This window comes from Vicugna pacos, chromosome 19 (assembly GCF_048564905.1).
Source record: "Vicugna pacos chromosome 19, VicPac4, whole genome shotgun sequence".
NCBI lineage: Eukaryota > Metazoa > Chordata > Mammalia > Artiodactyla > Camelidae > Vicugna > Vicugna pacos.
In genome coordinates, this window is record NC_133005.1 from 33,714,479 (window position 1) to 33,729,128 (window position 14,650).

The following is a 14,650-nucleotide window of genomic DNA, read 5'->3' on the forward strand; positions in this document are numbered from 1 at the left end:
ATTGGTCCCCAAGAACTTACTACATACTAAGTTTGTGCTTCCCCTGAGGTTTCCCATTCTGATAGCTGGAGAAAGACACAGATATTAACAATTCCAAGCATTCACAGAGTGCTATGTAGTTATTCAAAAAGATTTTGTCTCAGTATTGCATTTATACATCCCACAGTCCCAGAGGGTAGCCGGGGCTAGTGTTATTGAAACCATTCTGTAGTTGAGAAAAATGAAAGCTCAGAGAGATGAAATTAGTTGCTCAGATTACAAAGCTAAATTTAAACCCAGATCCCTTGGTTTCTAACCCTGGGCTCTTTCCACAACACCCTACTGCCTCTGAGTCTTGATAGAGGGCATCATCTGAGCACTTATACACGGTCCACATAGTGCCTGGGATTTGCATGCTGTGGAGCCAAAGGCTGAAGTGCAGCGCATGGGGTAGGGCACTTGGAAGCTCAGCCCATCACCTCACTTCACTGATCATTCAGCTCAGCTTTCATTTTCCTACCAGCTTTCCTTGCTCCCTTGAGGTCTTTTTCCCCAGCCTCTAGCCACATCTGGTCAAGGTGGACATAGCACAATTCTTTTCTTTTTAACTTTTTTTTCCCCCAACTATTTTTTTTAAATTTTTTTGGGGGGAGGGAGGTAACTAGGCTTATTCATTCATTTATTATTTTTTTAATGGAGGTACTGGGGATTGAACCCAGGACCTCAGGCATGCTAAGCACACACTCCACCACTAATCTATATCCTTTCCCTCCCATAGGGCAATTATTTTCAAAATGCCACAGCAACCAGAAACTGCTCTTTGCAAATAGCAAAAGCTATTTGTTACTTTCTGTTGCATATTCTGGTTGCAACAGAAAATAACAGGGCCATGAGGTAAAGAACCTGGGTTGAAGCCTGGCTTGGCAGTTTGATTTCTGTCCTGGGTGAGTCACATTCCACATCTCGGGTCCGTTTTCTCCTTCAATAAATGAGAATCGTTGTGTGATGACACCAGGACTGTTATAAACGTGCTGATACATCCTTGCCCTGGCTAACTCCACTCATCTTTCAGGTCTACTACTTTCACTCTGCTTCCTCAAACAGACCTTCCCCTGAGGCCAAATTGTGTTCCTGCCCATATTCTTTTACTTCGTTTCCTTCATAGCATTCACTGCAATTTCTGTTTGTACAATTATTTCTTGATTTTCGTTCCTTATTGTGTATCTCTCCTGTTAGATCAGAAGCTCCCTGAAGAGAGGGGATATGTCCATTTTTGATACCCAGAGGCTAGCACAGTGCCTACTACATAGTAAAGCACTCAATAAATATTTGTGAATGAGTGAATCTGCACCCCCTCCTCCTCTTCCCATCCCTCCCACCTACTCCCACCCAGCCACCCTCTCACCTCCCGGGGTGTTGTCAGGGATAATGAACTGTGAGCTGGCAATTCTTGGGCAGGGGTTGATGGTGCAGGCTCCTTTTTTCCCTCTCTTCTCAATTCCTACCACTCTGGTTTCCTTGTCAGCCTGCGAATGTGCCAGTCTCATTCCTGCCTCGGGAATTTGCACTTGAGTTCTTTCTATCTGGAATATTCTCCCCAGACATCCAGTTGGTGTCATCCTTTGCTTCAATCAGCTCTCTGCTTAAAAGCCACCTCTTCAGGGAGGTCTCTGCTGACTGCCACTTCTGAAGTCATTGCTCTCACCCTCCAGCCTCTGCTGATGTCTTCCCCCACCCCCATTTTTCTTCATAGCATTTCTCACTGCTTGATGTTAATTTTTACATTACCGGTTGACTTGTTTATCATCTGTCTCCTCCATGAGAAAATAAATCCTACAAGGTCAGAGATTTCCTCTTTATTCCCTTTATTCATTTGTATCTTTGCCACCCAGGCCAGTTCCTGGCACGTAGTAAATGCTCGATGAATATTTATCAATTGAATGAATCAATGAAGAGAAAAAGGAAGGCAAAGAAAACACTGTTTCTTCTTAAAATCAAAGTCCTGAATCCTCCAGGGTCAGAGCAAGGAGTAATTTCTAGGGAGAGGGCAGAGAGTACAGTGCCTGGTGGGGTCAGAAAACCTGAAGGGTCAGGGCAACTGTTTCAGAAAATCTCACTTCTCTCCAGAGTGTCTTTGACCTGGGTAGCCAATCCCTGAAAGAGTTCCTGATTCAAGAGAAATAACACTCCCTGCTCAGAGACCCAGCCACCCACTGGAATGCCCGGCATCATCCGCCCTCCACAGAGAGGTGATTTGTAGGAACCACTGACCACTGAGCACAGAACACAGAAAACCAGTTCCTCAACCCACTGTGGTGTAAAGAAGTGGGAGGCTGGCGTGGAAAGATGAAAGTTCCAGAGGGTTCCTAACTCTGATCATTCCAACTGACAAGACCAGCCACACCCCAGCTGTGTATTGAGTGGAGTTACTTCTTTATCCGAGCCTCAGTTTCCTTATCTGTAAAATGGGGGAAATACATGTACCTACATCCCCAGGGCTGCTGGGATGATAAGATCATATAGGTGAAAGCTCTGTGTAAACTGAAATGTCCAGTATACTTTCTGCTGTGCACTGGGAAGAGGTCTGTGTGGAGTCAGACCGACCTGGGTTAGAGGTGGAGCTCTCGTATACCATTCACCGGCAGCGTGGCCTTGGGTAAACAGTGTTCTTTCTCTCAGCCTCAGGCTCTTCATCTATTAAGTGGGACTGTTCATTTCACAAGCTTGTTTTAGAAAATAAATAAAGCCTAAATGAGATGGGGGGAGGGTATAGCTCAGTGGTAAAGCGCATGCTTAGCATGCACGATGTATTAGGTTCAATCCCCAGTACCTCCATTAAAAATAAATAAGTAAGTAAATAAATAAATAAAATTACCCCCCCGAATAAATAAAAATATTAAATGGGATAATAGAAGGGTCTGACACATAGTAGGTGCCCAGCAAACATCCTTCCCCCCAAACAGAAGCACACACAGCTCTTAAAACACTGGAGGTAACAAAGGGTTCTCAGTCCGGAGGAAAAAACAAGCAGGCAATAAAGGAACTCTCTCCGGTTTCCCTTCTAAGAGAGTGACAAACTGGCCAGAGCCCAGGATGATCACCGAGGCAGAGGACAGGCAGCCAAAAGCTAGCCTCCCACATGGAGTTTCCAAAAAATGCGAGCGCAGAGTTGCATAACCTGTCCCTGAGACACGTGTCTCCCCGAAGCGTTTTGCAGCAAACGTTCCCTGAAAAAGATCACGTGAGCGAGCCTAGGCTGTAGGGCAGCCTAGGGGAGGAAGAAGGGAGAAAGCGAGGGGGTTGGAGAACTCAGGGAAGGGAGGGTGGGGGTGAGGTGGAATGAGGAAAAGAAAGTGCCACATTCGCTGTGTTCCTACTACGTGCCAGGCACCGGGCTCACTCTGTCTGATATCTACTGAGATTCTTGCTGTAAATCTGAGAGAACAGCTGTTACCACTCCCACATTCCAAGGGGAGAAATAACAAAAATAATTAATATTGCTAATGTTTACATAACACTGGCATATCCTACATATCCGGCAGTGAGGTAAGCACACATTTGATTCTCAAGACAGCCCATGACACGGGTATTCTCTGACCGCCAGAGGAGGAAACTGAGACTCAGAAATATACAGTAACTTCTCCAAGGGCACCAGCAAGACATTAGTATTCGAAGACAAGCAGGTTCCCAAAGTCCTTAGCCCTCTATGAGGGCATTTCCCAAGGGATTTATGGTGCTGGATCTGGAAAATGACCCTGGCCAGAGTTGTCCTTATACGCCCACAGCGGGAGCCCAGCATGGGAATGACGTGAATGACGTAAATGACCAAGTGACCAGAGGCACTGCCCTCCTCTGCACTCAGAGGACAGTTTGTCCCAGCGTATGGTTGTTTGTCATTCTGTCTCCTACCTAAAGTTTAAAATTTCATTCATAAGTTTGGGAACTACAAACTTGGCAGCGTGGGAAAGGTCCTTGGAGATCAGTTATTCTAGTCCAATCCCCACATATTACAAACGGGAGGGAGAAAAACAAAAAACAAAAAACCCTGAGGTCCAAAGAGAGCCATGTGATATGGCAAGGTCACAGAGCAATTTTCTGTTAGGAGTTGGTTTGAAGTCAATTACAGATCATCTTGTTCTGTAATTACCCAATGTGGGTGTATGTACCTCTGAATCACTCAAGAGCTCTTGAAATTTACACATCTCTGCACTCTGCTTCTGAGGATTCAGACTTCAGTTTGCAGCAAGTCTTGGGAATATGTACACGTTCCTCAAGTGATTCAGATGCATTTGGAAGTTGGAGTCCAATACCCGTCTTTCGTTTTATAGTTTGGGATCCTAAGACCCAGCATGGGACTTGCCCAAGGTCACATGGCACGTCACTGGGTTCCTAGCACAGGCTTTGTGGTCTGAGCTCAAAGCTCATTCTTCTTCTCCAGGCTGCCTGTTGTCAAATTCTCAAAATGGGCCAAGAAGGCTGGGCAAGGAAGATTCTGTGGTTTTCCCCAGCTCTTAGTTTACTTCTTGTTCCCAAATTAAGATACAGGGTGGTGTCCATTTCTGGGGTTTGGAAAGGTAGGAATTCAAGAGCTGAAACTCTACAGGGAAAAGGAAACTGCAATAAGCTGTCCCGCAGGTCTGTGGGGGTTTCCCAAAGGCGAGCTCCAGGATCCAAGGATGACTCAGATGCTAGCTATCCTCTAGGCCCCAATGCCTCAGGCAATACCTGCGTTTTCCATTTTAGGAGAAAGGGGAGGGAACACTTCCCTCTGTGGGAGGAGATGGGGTGGAGAAGGCCCAGCTGTGACTTGAGGGGGTCTGACTCAGGAAAAGCCACACATCCCAGCACCTGGAAGGAAGAGGAAGCTGTCTGCCAAAACTAAATTGAACCTCTCAAGCACTTTTCCTGAGCCTCTCCTCCAGCCACTCCTTCATCCTCCAGCCCAGAACTACTCGAGCCTACGGATTCACTGCTCCTTTTTTACTTCCCACTATCCCACCATTTATTTCACTATCTCCTTCCTTCCTTTTTTTTTTTAAATTCTGGAATTGTATCTTGGTGTTTGGAGTCAGACATCCTGGGTTTGAATCCCAGCTCAGCTTCCTATGAGATCTCTGAACTAAGTAGAATCACATCCCCTCTCTGAGCCTCAGTTTCCTCACCTTTAAGGAGTGTGTGGCAGTGGGTATAGTTCAGCAGTAGAGTGCATGTTTAGCATGCATGAAGTCCTGGGTTCAATCCCCAGTACCTCCGTTTAAAAATAAATAAATAAATACAAAATAAATAAAAGGAGGGATGATATCTACCTTCTCAGATTGTGAGGATGAAACAAGATCACGTAGATACTTAATAAACAGATGTTTTCTCAGAAACATTAGATCGTGTGAGTCATCAATGGACCAGAGAGATTTGCTGAGCTGAACTGAGGGGCCTAAAAGAACAGGTGAACCGGAAATCACCTCAGAAATTTTGAAGGCCTTGATGACTTCCAAACTGGAGAACAAGTGAGTTGTATACAATATTTCCCAATGATAAGGGAAATCACATACTTACTCTTGATAGAGTCTCAAGTTTCTTTACTTTTGTCTGGAACTGTATCAACTCAAGGTGATAACATGGTTATCACATACTGTTTAGAAGTTTTGATTGACAAGTTACATGGATCTTTGATAGGTTTTTTTTTTTAATGGGAAGATAATTAGTGGAGGCCAAACTGAATGATGGAAAATGTTAATCTTGTCTAACTCCTCATTTTATAAATAGGGAAGCTGAGGTTTAAAGAAGGAAGTGTCTTGCTTGTCACACAACTGGAAGAGCAGGCTCTAAAACCTAGATTCTTTTACTGGAATTAGTTACTTCCCTTCCTTCCATTCCAGAGAAGGGGAACCTAGAATCAATGAAGTTGAGGAGTCTTGGTCGGCTGAGGCAGGAATGAAGTGACGCATCAATTTGCTGTTGCCCTTTCTCTATTCTTGACTCATTCAGCAAATATTTACTGACTGTCCACACTATTTCAACTCAGAAGAGAAGGCAGAGAGAAAACAGTTATGGCAGCAGGCAGAGTCAGGATCCGCTTCTAGGTAAGACTTCCAAATTATGGATATATAAATAAAAATGGACACACACATTACAAAACACCCACTTAGTCAGCCTTCTAATAAAGTTAGGTTGTGTCTGAGAGCAGGGACTGCCTCATTCGCACATGTCCAGATCTGCCCGTCACTCAGCAGCCTCGAAATCAAGGCTGTGGTGTTGGAAACACCTGAATTCTAATTCTGACTGCCACCGACTCTATGTCTTTGAGACAGTATGTTGCTTTCCTTCTCTAGTCCTTAGCTTTATCATCTGTAAACCGGAAACTGACGGAAAATCATGTGTGGGATTGCTCACCGGTTCATTTCAAGTTATCCCAGACTAGGAAAAAGAAAACGCTGGGAATCTAGGCTGAAAACAGAGTCAACGTTATTACCTCGTTAACTCCCAAACATCCTTCCTGCACTTTCGGCCACCTCTCTATCTTGTGCCCTAGCCACTCTCCTTTTCTTCAAGATTCCCCTCTAGAGGGCACGCAAGCTCTAGCTCTCTCATGCCTCACTTCCGTTCGCCTTCATTCTTCATTGTGCGCATGTGCACACTTCGCTTCCGGGCTGCCCTACCCAGGTTTAAGTGGCTCCGCCGACGATTGCACCCACTACGCCTGCGCACTCTCAGCCCCGCCCTTCCACCTCTGTCCCCGGAATCATTTCTTCCTACGCAGGCGCTACAGCCGCTGCAGCCGCTGGAGCTTTGCCTCTCTAGGCCGGTAGAGCCTCTCCTCCATGGTCCTGCCTGTCACCGTTTCGGGGGCCAGCGGGTGAGGCTGGGCCGCGCTCGGACGCTTCGATCCTCGAGTCCGTCACCGGTGAGTGAACCCCAAAGGAGCTCGAGTACGAGCGGGACCCGCGCAGCCCGAATGGGCATGATTTCCCCTCACCCCGGGAATGGGTCTGTCCTCCCCCCACCCCCAACTCCCGGAATGGGCTCGCCCCATCCGTCCCAGTCCCTCCTCCCGGGCGGGGCGACGTTGTCATAGTGACGGCCTGCTGGCTGAGGCCCGGCATGTGTCCTCGCAGGTGTCGGTGTGGCCCGGGGCCCATGGCGCGGCCGCGGCGCTGACCCAGGCCCGGGCGGTGGCCGGGCCGCGCGGGCCGGCATGGCGGGCCAGTTCCGCAGCTACGTGTGGGACCCGTTGCTGATCCTGTCGCAGATCGTCCTCATGCAGACCGTCTATTACGGCTCGTTGGGCCTTTGGCTGGCGCTGGTGGACGGGCTAGTGCGCAGCAGCCCCTCGCTGGACCAGATATTCGACGCCGAGGTAGGGTCCCCTGGCCGGCGCGAGCGGGGTCTCGACCTCACGGAGTGATATGACACTACTGGGCTCTAGGCCCAGCTGGGCCACCTTCTTGCGTTATGGTTCTGGAAAAGGATATCACCTTTCTGAGTCTCGACTGCCTCATCCATAAAACGGAATGACTGGTAACAGGGAGGCAGAGTAGTACAAACAGGGTGTTGTAACAAACAGGCCTGCGTTCTAGGGAACCTAAAACACCTCCTTTCTGATACTGAGAAAGTGACTTCACTTCTCTGAGCCCCAGATTCTCAGGTGCCACAATGGGGAGAGGGGGATGGATAAAAGAGCATTCACGAAGGTATAATGGAAAATGCCTGGATTTTGGAGTTACACCTCTGTTTAATTTCCATGTACTAGCCGTGTGACCTGGGGCAAGTGTTGTCACCTCTGTGCACCTTAGTTTTCCTGTCTGCAAAATCATGACGAGATCAGTGACTGCAACACACACAACCTGTACTTTGGATTCAGAGAAGCTTAGTGTCCAGTCGAGGCCCAAATATACTAGCTGTGGGGCTTTGGGCAAGTTGCTTCACCTTTCTGAGCCTGTTTTCTCTTCTGGAATAGAATAATTGTCCTCAGCAAAATGTTATGCGTCCCAGAGGGGCCCAGGAATAAGAAAGTGCTTTACAGAGTGTAAGGGAAGGCTCAGAGGTGATTGCTTCTGAGAGGCAGATGTGGTATATGGTAATGAACATAGTTTTTGGAGCCGGGAGATCTGGGATGGAATCTTTCCTCCTGCTGCTCATTCTATGTGTATTATTTTTGGATAATAACTGCATAGCAAGTTATTAACCAAAAAGGGGTAAGAATAACGATAATAGTAGTAGCTCTGTGAGGTTGTTGTGAGGATGAGATGGATGTCAGCGGTCTCTGCAGGCTGAAAATGTACAGGTATTTGGTGTTTGATAGTATTTTATTGTGGAAGTTGCACACCCACCAGGTGCCTAGCAGTACCCTCGTAGGTGCCTCTCTCCTTCTAGGATGGACATGTGAGAATCCTGGGCTTTGTTGAGGAGCCATGTCATACACACTACCTGAATTCTAAATCAGGGGCTGTAAACCTTTTCTTAAAGGGCAAGATCGTAAAGATCTTAGGTCACGATGACTCAATTCTGCCATTGTAGCACAAAAGCAGCCGGAGACAATATGAGGTGAATAGATGCTGCTGTGTTTCGATAAAACTTTATTTACAAAAATAAATGCCTGGCCCCTGGGGCCATAGTTTGCTGAACTCTATTCTAAACCTTATTCTTGTCATTTACTTACTGCATCACTCTGGGCAAGTTTCTTAACTTCTCTGAGCTTTTATTCCTCCGTTGCAAACTGAGAATAATGATCCCTTCCTGGCTGCTGTGAGGGGTCAGATGAAATCCAGTGATGGATGTCTGTGAAAGCACCTTGTTGAAGGCCAGTCCACCATATAGGTGAAGGAGGCGTATTGGTTTCTGTTCCCCAGAGAACACTTGTTCCTTAGGAGGGCTGCCTGGGTCCTGGAGCCTGGGTCTCTGCCAAGTCACTTCTCCAGCATATTTCCGTTTGTGATTCCCCCTCAGATCCTGGGCTTTTCCACCCCTCCTGGCCGGCTCTCCACGATGTCCTTCGTCCTCAACGCCCTCACCTGGTGAGTATCACCAGTTTTGCTCTCCAGCTTTTGGGGTCTTAGCACTGGAACTAACTTCCAAAATTCGGGCGTGAAACAGGCTGGTGCTTGTTTCTGGGGAGTGGTGGACTAACGTGGGTGACAGAAGCCAGTTCTGGGACTGGCTCCATCACAGGGCTTCTTCTGTCACGATTTTGACTTAGCTGGAAAGCTCTTGTGTCACTCTGTGCATGCTGCCTTGGGACAGCTTCCGTCTCAGATCCCTTCCCTGGTGTGGAATGAAGTGAGGAGAGGATTGGAATGGGAATCAGGAGAACTGGGTTCTTTTCTCAGCCCGTGTGCCTTTGGCCGAGTTCCTTCCTTTCTCTCTGGGCCTCAGGTCTCCATCTGTACCCTAAGGGCTTTGACTGAGAGGCAGTTTAGTATAGAGATTAAGAGCTTAGGCTCTGGAGGCCGACTCACTTGGCTTTGAATCTCAGCTTTTCCACAAGTCTAGTGACTGTGGACAAGTTAATCTATCTAAGCCCCAGTTTCCTCCTCATCAGTAAAGTGAGGCTGATCATACCGCCCACTTCATAATTGTCAGGGTTATGTGACTTAATTCACAGGAGGTTCTTAGAACAGTGCCTTGCACGTTGCTGTTTTTGATCTCACATTGGAGGTTGAAAACTGGTGGAGTAACTTTGACCTCAGTTTGGCTCCCAGATATCTGCTTGGTTTACAGTTGTCAGCCCACATAGGATGTTTAAGATTTTTTTCACTTAGTTGGAAATCAGGATATTTTATGTTAAAAATCCAGATTTCTGGCTTCTCTTAAAAAAAAATGGGATGTGAGATGATCTTTTAACTCCAGGTCCACCTTCTAGCATGATGACTTGTCTAGCTGCAGGCCCCACTTTAGATGGAGCCTGTATGCTTCTTGGTGCCACAAATCCCTGCCAATCTCTAGGCTCCCCTTGAGTGACAGTTGCATCTGTCATCAAGTTCGTACTTTTGTTTTCCTTCTCCCCAGACTGATCCACTCTCAACATTACCTGCCAGGTTCCTCTAGGCATCTAATATTGTAACCCTCGCTTCCCACTTACCTCGCTCGCTTGTGACCACTATGCTGTCAGCCTCATTGTCCCCCACTCCCCAAATAACTGAATCTAAGGCCAGGACAACCCAGTGACAACTCACTGCTGTCCTCTCCCCACAGTGCCCTGGGCTTGCTGTACTTCATCCGGCGAGGGAAGCAGTGTCTGGATTTCACTGTCACTGTCCATTTCTTTCACCTCCTGGGCTGCTGGTTCTACAGCTCCCGTTTCCCCTCGGCGTTGACCTGGTGGTTGGTCCAGGCCGTGTGCATTGCGCTCATGGCTGTCATCGGGGAGTACCTGTGCATGCGGTCGGAGCTCAAGGAGATCCCTCTCAACTCAGCCCCTAAGTCCAATGTCTAGAGTCGGGTCCTTTGGACACCCTGCTGGGCACTTAATACCCCCCTGCCCCAACACCTTGGTCTGCTCAGGCCATCCAGATGAGGTCCAGCCCAGGTCTGAGAGGAACCCGGGAAATGTGAAGCCTCTGTTGGTGTGGGAGAGAGAGTGAGGCCCTGTTAAGAAGGCGGGTAGCAGTCAGGATCACAGCTGCAAGAAGGGCCTCTGTCTGCTGAAACCTTGGTTTCTGGGAGGTCAGCGAGGGGACCTCTTTCAGAGTAATAACAGAATCGAAACCATGTTACTCTTGAGCCATCATACCTGTCACCAGCCTGTTGTTTTAAAAAGGAAAAAAAAAATCAAGGATATCTGATTGGAGCAAACCACTCTTGTAGTCATCTGTCGTACCTCCCTGGGACAGCTGTTACCTGGGCCATGTTGCTGAACTGCAGCTATTCTGTCTGGAGAAACACTTGGCTTCCGGACCCAGAGCCACAGAGAGAGACGTTGGCGCAAAGTAGCAGACTGCCGACAGGGAGAGGACGGCAGATGGAGGCATCAAGCACAAGGAGAACGCACAGCCTGTGCCCTGCCACACGCCTGTGCGCGCACACCCATGAACTCATGACAGACCGTCTTCTGGTTCTCTGCTGGGTCCCCACCCTGCTGCCAGCTTTCAACTCGCGGGCTGTAGGACCCAGAGAAGAATCCCAGCATCGCTCCCCGTCAGACCCTCGCACTATAGTCGCTGCCTGTTCTCTAGGGATGACCAGGCACCCCGCCTCCCACTGGCCCTCAGTTCAGGCAAGAGTTGCCTTCTGCTGCCTGGTTTGGAGTTCCATGGTGAGGAGGGGACGGTGGGTGCCCAGACACTGGAAGCCCAGCCTTCCAGCTTGAGGTGCACTGATTGTGCCAAGGGAGACAGGAATTAGCTACTAAGATTTTTCTTTGGGGTGAAGTGTTCTCCATGGGAGGCTTGTAGCTGCCCTACCTGTGCACATAAATACAGTATTTTCCATGGTTCTGCCTGTGTTTGCTTTGTAATGCCATGACTGGGGCTGGGAGAGGTTAGCACAGCCAGACAAAGAAGCGGCAAAGAATTATTAGGCCGCCTTCTTCTTTCCGAACCCCAGAGTGTTCCTCCATTTGGTTGAAGCATTAAGTACAGGGAATTCCTGTGTTCCACCCCTCCACCTGCAGCCTTCCCCGCTATGCCTTGGGTGAACCACCAGGACTCTCAGGATTCCTTCCCCACTTGCCAGTGACTTTTGAATGTGCTCAGTGGAACCTGCTGGTCTAGACCCACTTCTGCCTCTAAGCCATTGCTGTTCCCCTTTGGGTCCTCCAGAGTCTGCCCAGAAGAGCTGTCAGTTTTCAGCTTTCGGTGTCAGGGCTACACAGATGAGGAATTTTGCTGTCTCTCCAGGAAGCCTTTCTAGCCTCCTGGCTCCCAGCCCTGCAGAACAGGGAGTTGAGGCCGACAGGATGAAGGTTTAAGAGTGGACTTGCCTGGACAGAGGCTGGGAACATGTTCAGGTGAGGCACCTCAGTAACTCAGAGGGCTCTGGCCAAGCTGGAGGGAAGCGGGTTGTTGATGGGCCCCGGATCCTGGCTGCAGGGTCCAGGAGGTAAGACCAGCTGAGATAACTTCCCCTGGGTAGTGGAGTCCCCCCGTAGACACCACAAACTCCAAAGTCATGGCACTTTCTTTTGAGAAAAGCTTCGGGGCACACAAGTCCCATGGCTGCGGCCTCCCTCGGGCCTCCAGCTGCGTTGGCGCCCCTCTTTGGGAGTTTCCCACAAGGGCTGGTGCCATTCTTCTGCACGTCTTCTCTGATGACAGATCTCTGCCCCATGAGTCTCAGTTGGGTTTTTGGAAACTGCCAAAGGTCAGGGGAGCCAAGTTTTTTCCAGTAGTGTATAGTGACTAAGCTGAGTGACAGTTGGGGGTCAAAAATATGTGACTTGACTGAGACTTTTTGACTTTTAAAAGAACAAAGCAGTGTCTTGAGGCAAGTTGCAGCGAGGACGGGGCAATGACGGTGACAAGTTTGTCATTTTAGTGCTGAATAACACCCGCTGAGCACTTGTGGACAAATGCCCAGCAGTAGACTAAGTGTTCTACACTCCCGTGCTCACTTGATCTTCACAGCAACCCCTGAAGTGGGGATATCATCACATGTGTCTTACAGACAAGGAAGCTGTAAGGCCCTTGCCCAAGGTTCCATGACAGGAGTTGGCAGAGCCAAGATTTGGGTTCTGGTAGTGACATTAATAAACTCATTCTGAAGAAATTACTAGTTAAGGATGTTTACGTTCTTATTGGTTAAACAGTCCGCACCTTATAATCATACCTTCTCATCCTACTGTATTGTTTTAAATACTAAGGATGAACATAGTGCTTTGTAAATATTATTAGTTTTCTAAGAAAGACTGATAGTACATTAATTGTGGCCACAGATTTCCAAGTGAACATAAGAATGTAGGAAATGTTTTTATTTCCAAAGGGTAAAGAAGAGTACCTAGGTGAGAAAGTTACCTCTACCCTACCACTGGGTTGGCATAGGGGTCTGAAGTCCAGGCCCCACCTTCATCCCATCCACTACCTGAACTCCGGCCATTTGGAGAGAGAGGTGAGGACTGGGGGATAGCTGGTGCTCAGAATAGTTTATAACCCGCAGACTGATGGGAAAGGAGAAGGGGATGTCTGGCTCACAGGGTTTCTCTAACCCCTAGTTCTAGGCAGGTCTGTCCAGATCAGAGCCAAATAGGGGCCAAGATGGCAGCCAGCAGATACCAGTGGGGCAGTGCAGGAAACTTCGGGGGGCCAAAGATGGAGAGTGGGCACAGCTCAAACAGGTTCTTTGGAAGCAGTCTTAGACTCTAAAGTGACTTCCAGATCAGAGTAGCTTCCTTCTAGCAGTCCCAGAGGGTAGTCAGCGTGCAGGCTTGGAACTCCTCCCTGTGTCTGTAGCCCAGGGACCACAGGGCCTCAGGGGCAGGGGAGGTAGTGCCCGATTCTGGGCACAAGAGAGATCCTCGGTGGAGAGGGGATTAAAAGCCAGTCTTGCTTGAGATTTTCTGTAGGAAAGTAGCAGAGGGGAATGGAAAGAACTTTGAGACAAGAGGGGGTGGAGGGAACTGAGAATTTTAATCCCTGTCCAGCCTACCTGGCCAAGCCAGTAAGAATTCTAGGGGTCCAGTGTTGGAGGGCTTCAGAGAGTTGCAGTGGAGTGCACAGTTAAGTCCTGGAGTCACGTTACTAGCTCTGAGACCTTGAATAAGCTACTTCACTGTCCCTGGGTTGAACTTCCCTGAGTTGCTGTGAAGATTCAGTAAGATGTCATGTGTAAAGCACTTAGCGCTGTGCCTGGCACGCAGGAAGTAATCCATGAATCTAAGCAGTTGTAGTTTTGGGGCCACCGCCCCCTCCCCATCTTACAGAGGAGACACCTTTCTTTGAAGCCTCAGCTGTTAGATGGGAGACAGGCTTGCCTGTGGTCTAGGTACAGCCACCAAGTATTTAGCTTCCATGTGCCATGCACTGCAAAGTGATTTAGATGGTTCTCACTTAGTCAGATAGGCATCTTTATTTTCCCTATTTTGCAGACAAAGAAACTGAGGATTGGAAGTAAACAGCCTTCCCCAGCATCACCCAGCTGATAAGAAACTAGACCTGTCTGCTTCAACCACCTCACCCGCTTTTCACGTTCCAGTCATGTTTGAGTCAGAATGACTGAGGGACAGTCTTGGGGATCTAGCTGTTTTAGCAAAAGGTTGTGAATGTGACACTAAGATTGGCTTTTTTTTTTTTTTAACAAGCAGCTGTTCCCCTAAAGGTGGACAGTTAGGCAACTGTTCATAAGTGAGAAACGGGACTGGTACTGGCCTTAGAGCTTTATTATAGTGAGGAGGCCTGGAAAAAAGGTCAAACATGTCTGTTCAACACCCAACAAACTGGCTTCAACTATACCAAACCTGATTAGGTTTGGCTATTAGTATCCCTGTTTAATAAACAGATGAAATAGGGTCAGAGAGGTCATGTGACTTGTTAAAATCCACTCACACACTAAAATTTCTCCCAGTTAACTGTTCGGGAGCCATTTCTCTGGTGGTCTCTGATCCCCGATATCTGTTGCAGCATCCTGCCCTAATCAGGATCTAACTGTGCCCTGAAGAGGAGCCTCAGGCTGAAGTGGTAAAATGAAGGGAGAGTGGTTGTGGGCAGAGCCCAGTTCTGGGATTATGAGAGGCAGGTTACCCTGA

General features: G+C 48.3%; 1 protein-coding gene across 5 annotated transcripts; it reads left to right on the top strand.

Moving 5' to 3' along the window:
- Positions 1 to 6,736: 6,736 nt before the first annotated feature.
- SYS1 (SYS1 golgi trafficking protein) lies at positions 6,737 to 14,413 on the top strand. 5 transcript variants are annotated; one of them, XR_012061765.1, is made up of 6 exons: positions 6,737 to 6,880; positions 7,092 to 7,333; positions 8,923 to 8,990; positions 11,733 to 11,920; positions 12,892 to 13,017; positions 13,994 to 14,413. XR_012061765.1 is itself a non-coding variant. In XM_031687779.2 (4 exons), the coding sequence occupies exons 2-4, from the start codon at positions 7,172 to 7,174 to the stop codon at positions 10,406 to 10,408; spliced, it is 471 nt and encodes a 156-aa protein (XP_031543639.2). In that variant the 5' UTR covers positions 6,737 to 6,880; positions 7,092 to 7,171; the 3' UTR covers positions 10,409 to 11,407. The 5 variants fall into 5 exon arrangements, 2 of the variants coding, with proteins under 2 accessions (XP_031543639.2, XP_072800395.1); XR_012061764.1 differs by having other exon boundaries at positions 11,811 to 11,920; XR_012061763.1 differs by lacking the exon at positions 12,892 to 13,017 and having other exon boundaries at positions 11,811 to 11,920.
- The last annotated feature ends 237 nt before the right edge of the window (positions 14,414 to 14,650 follow it).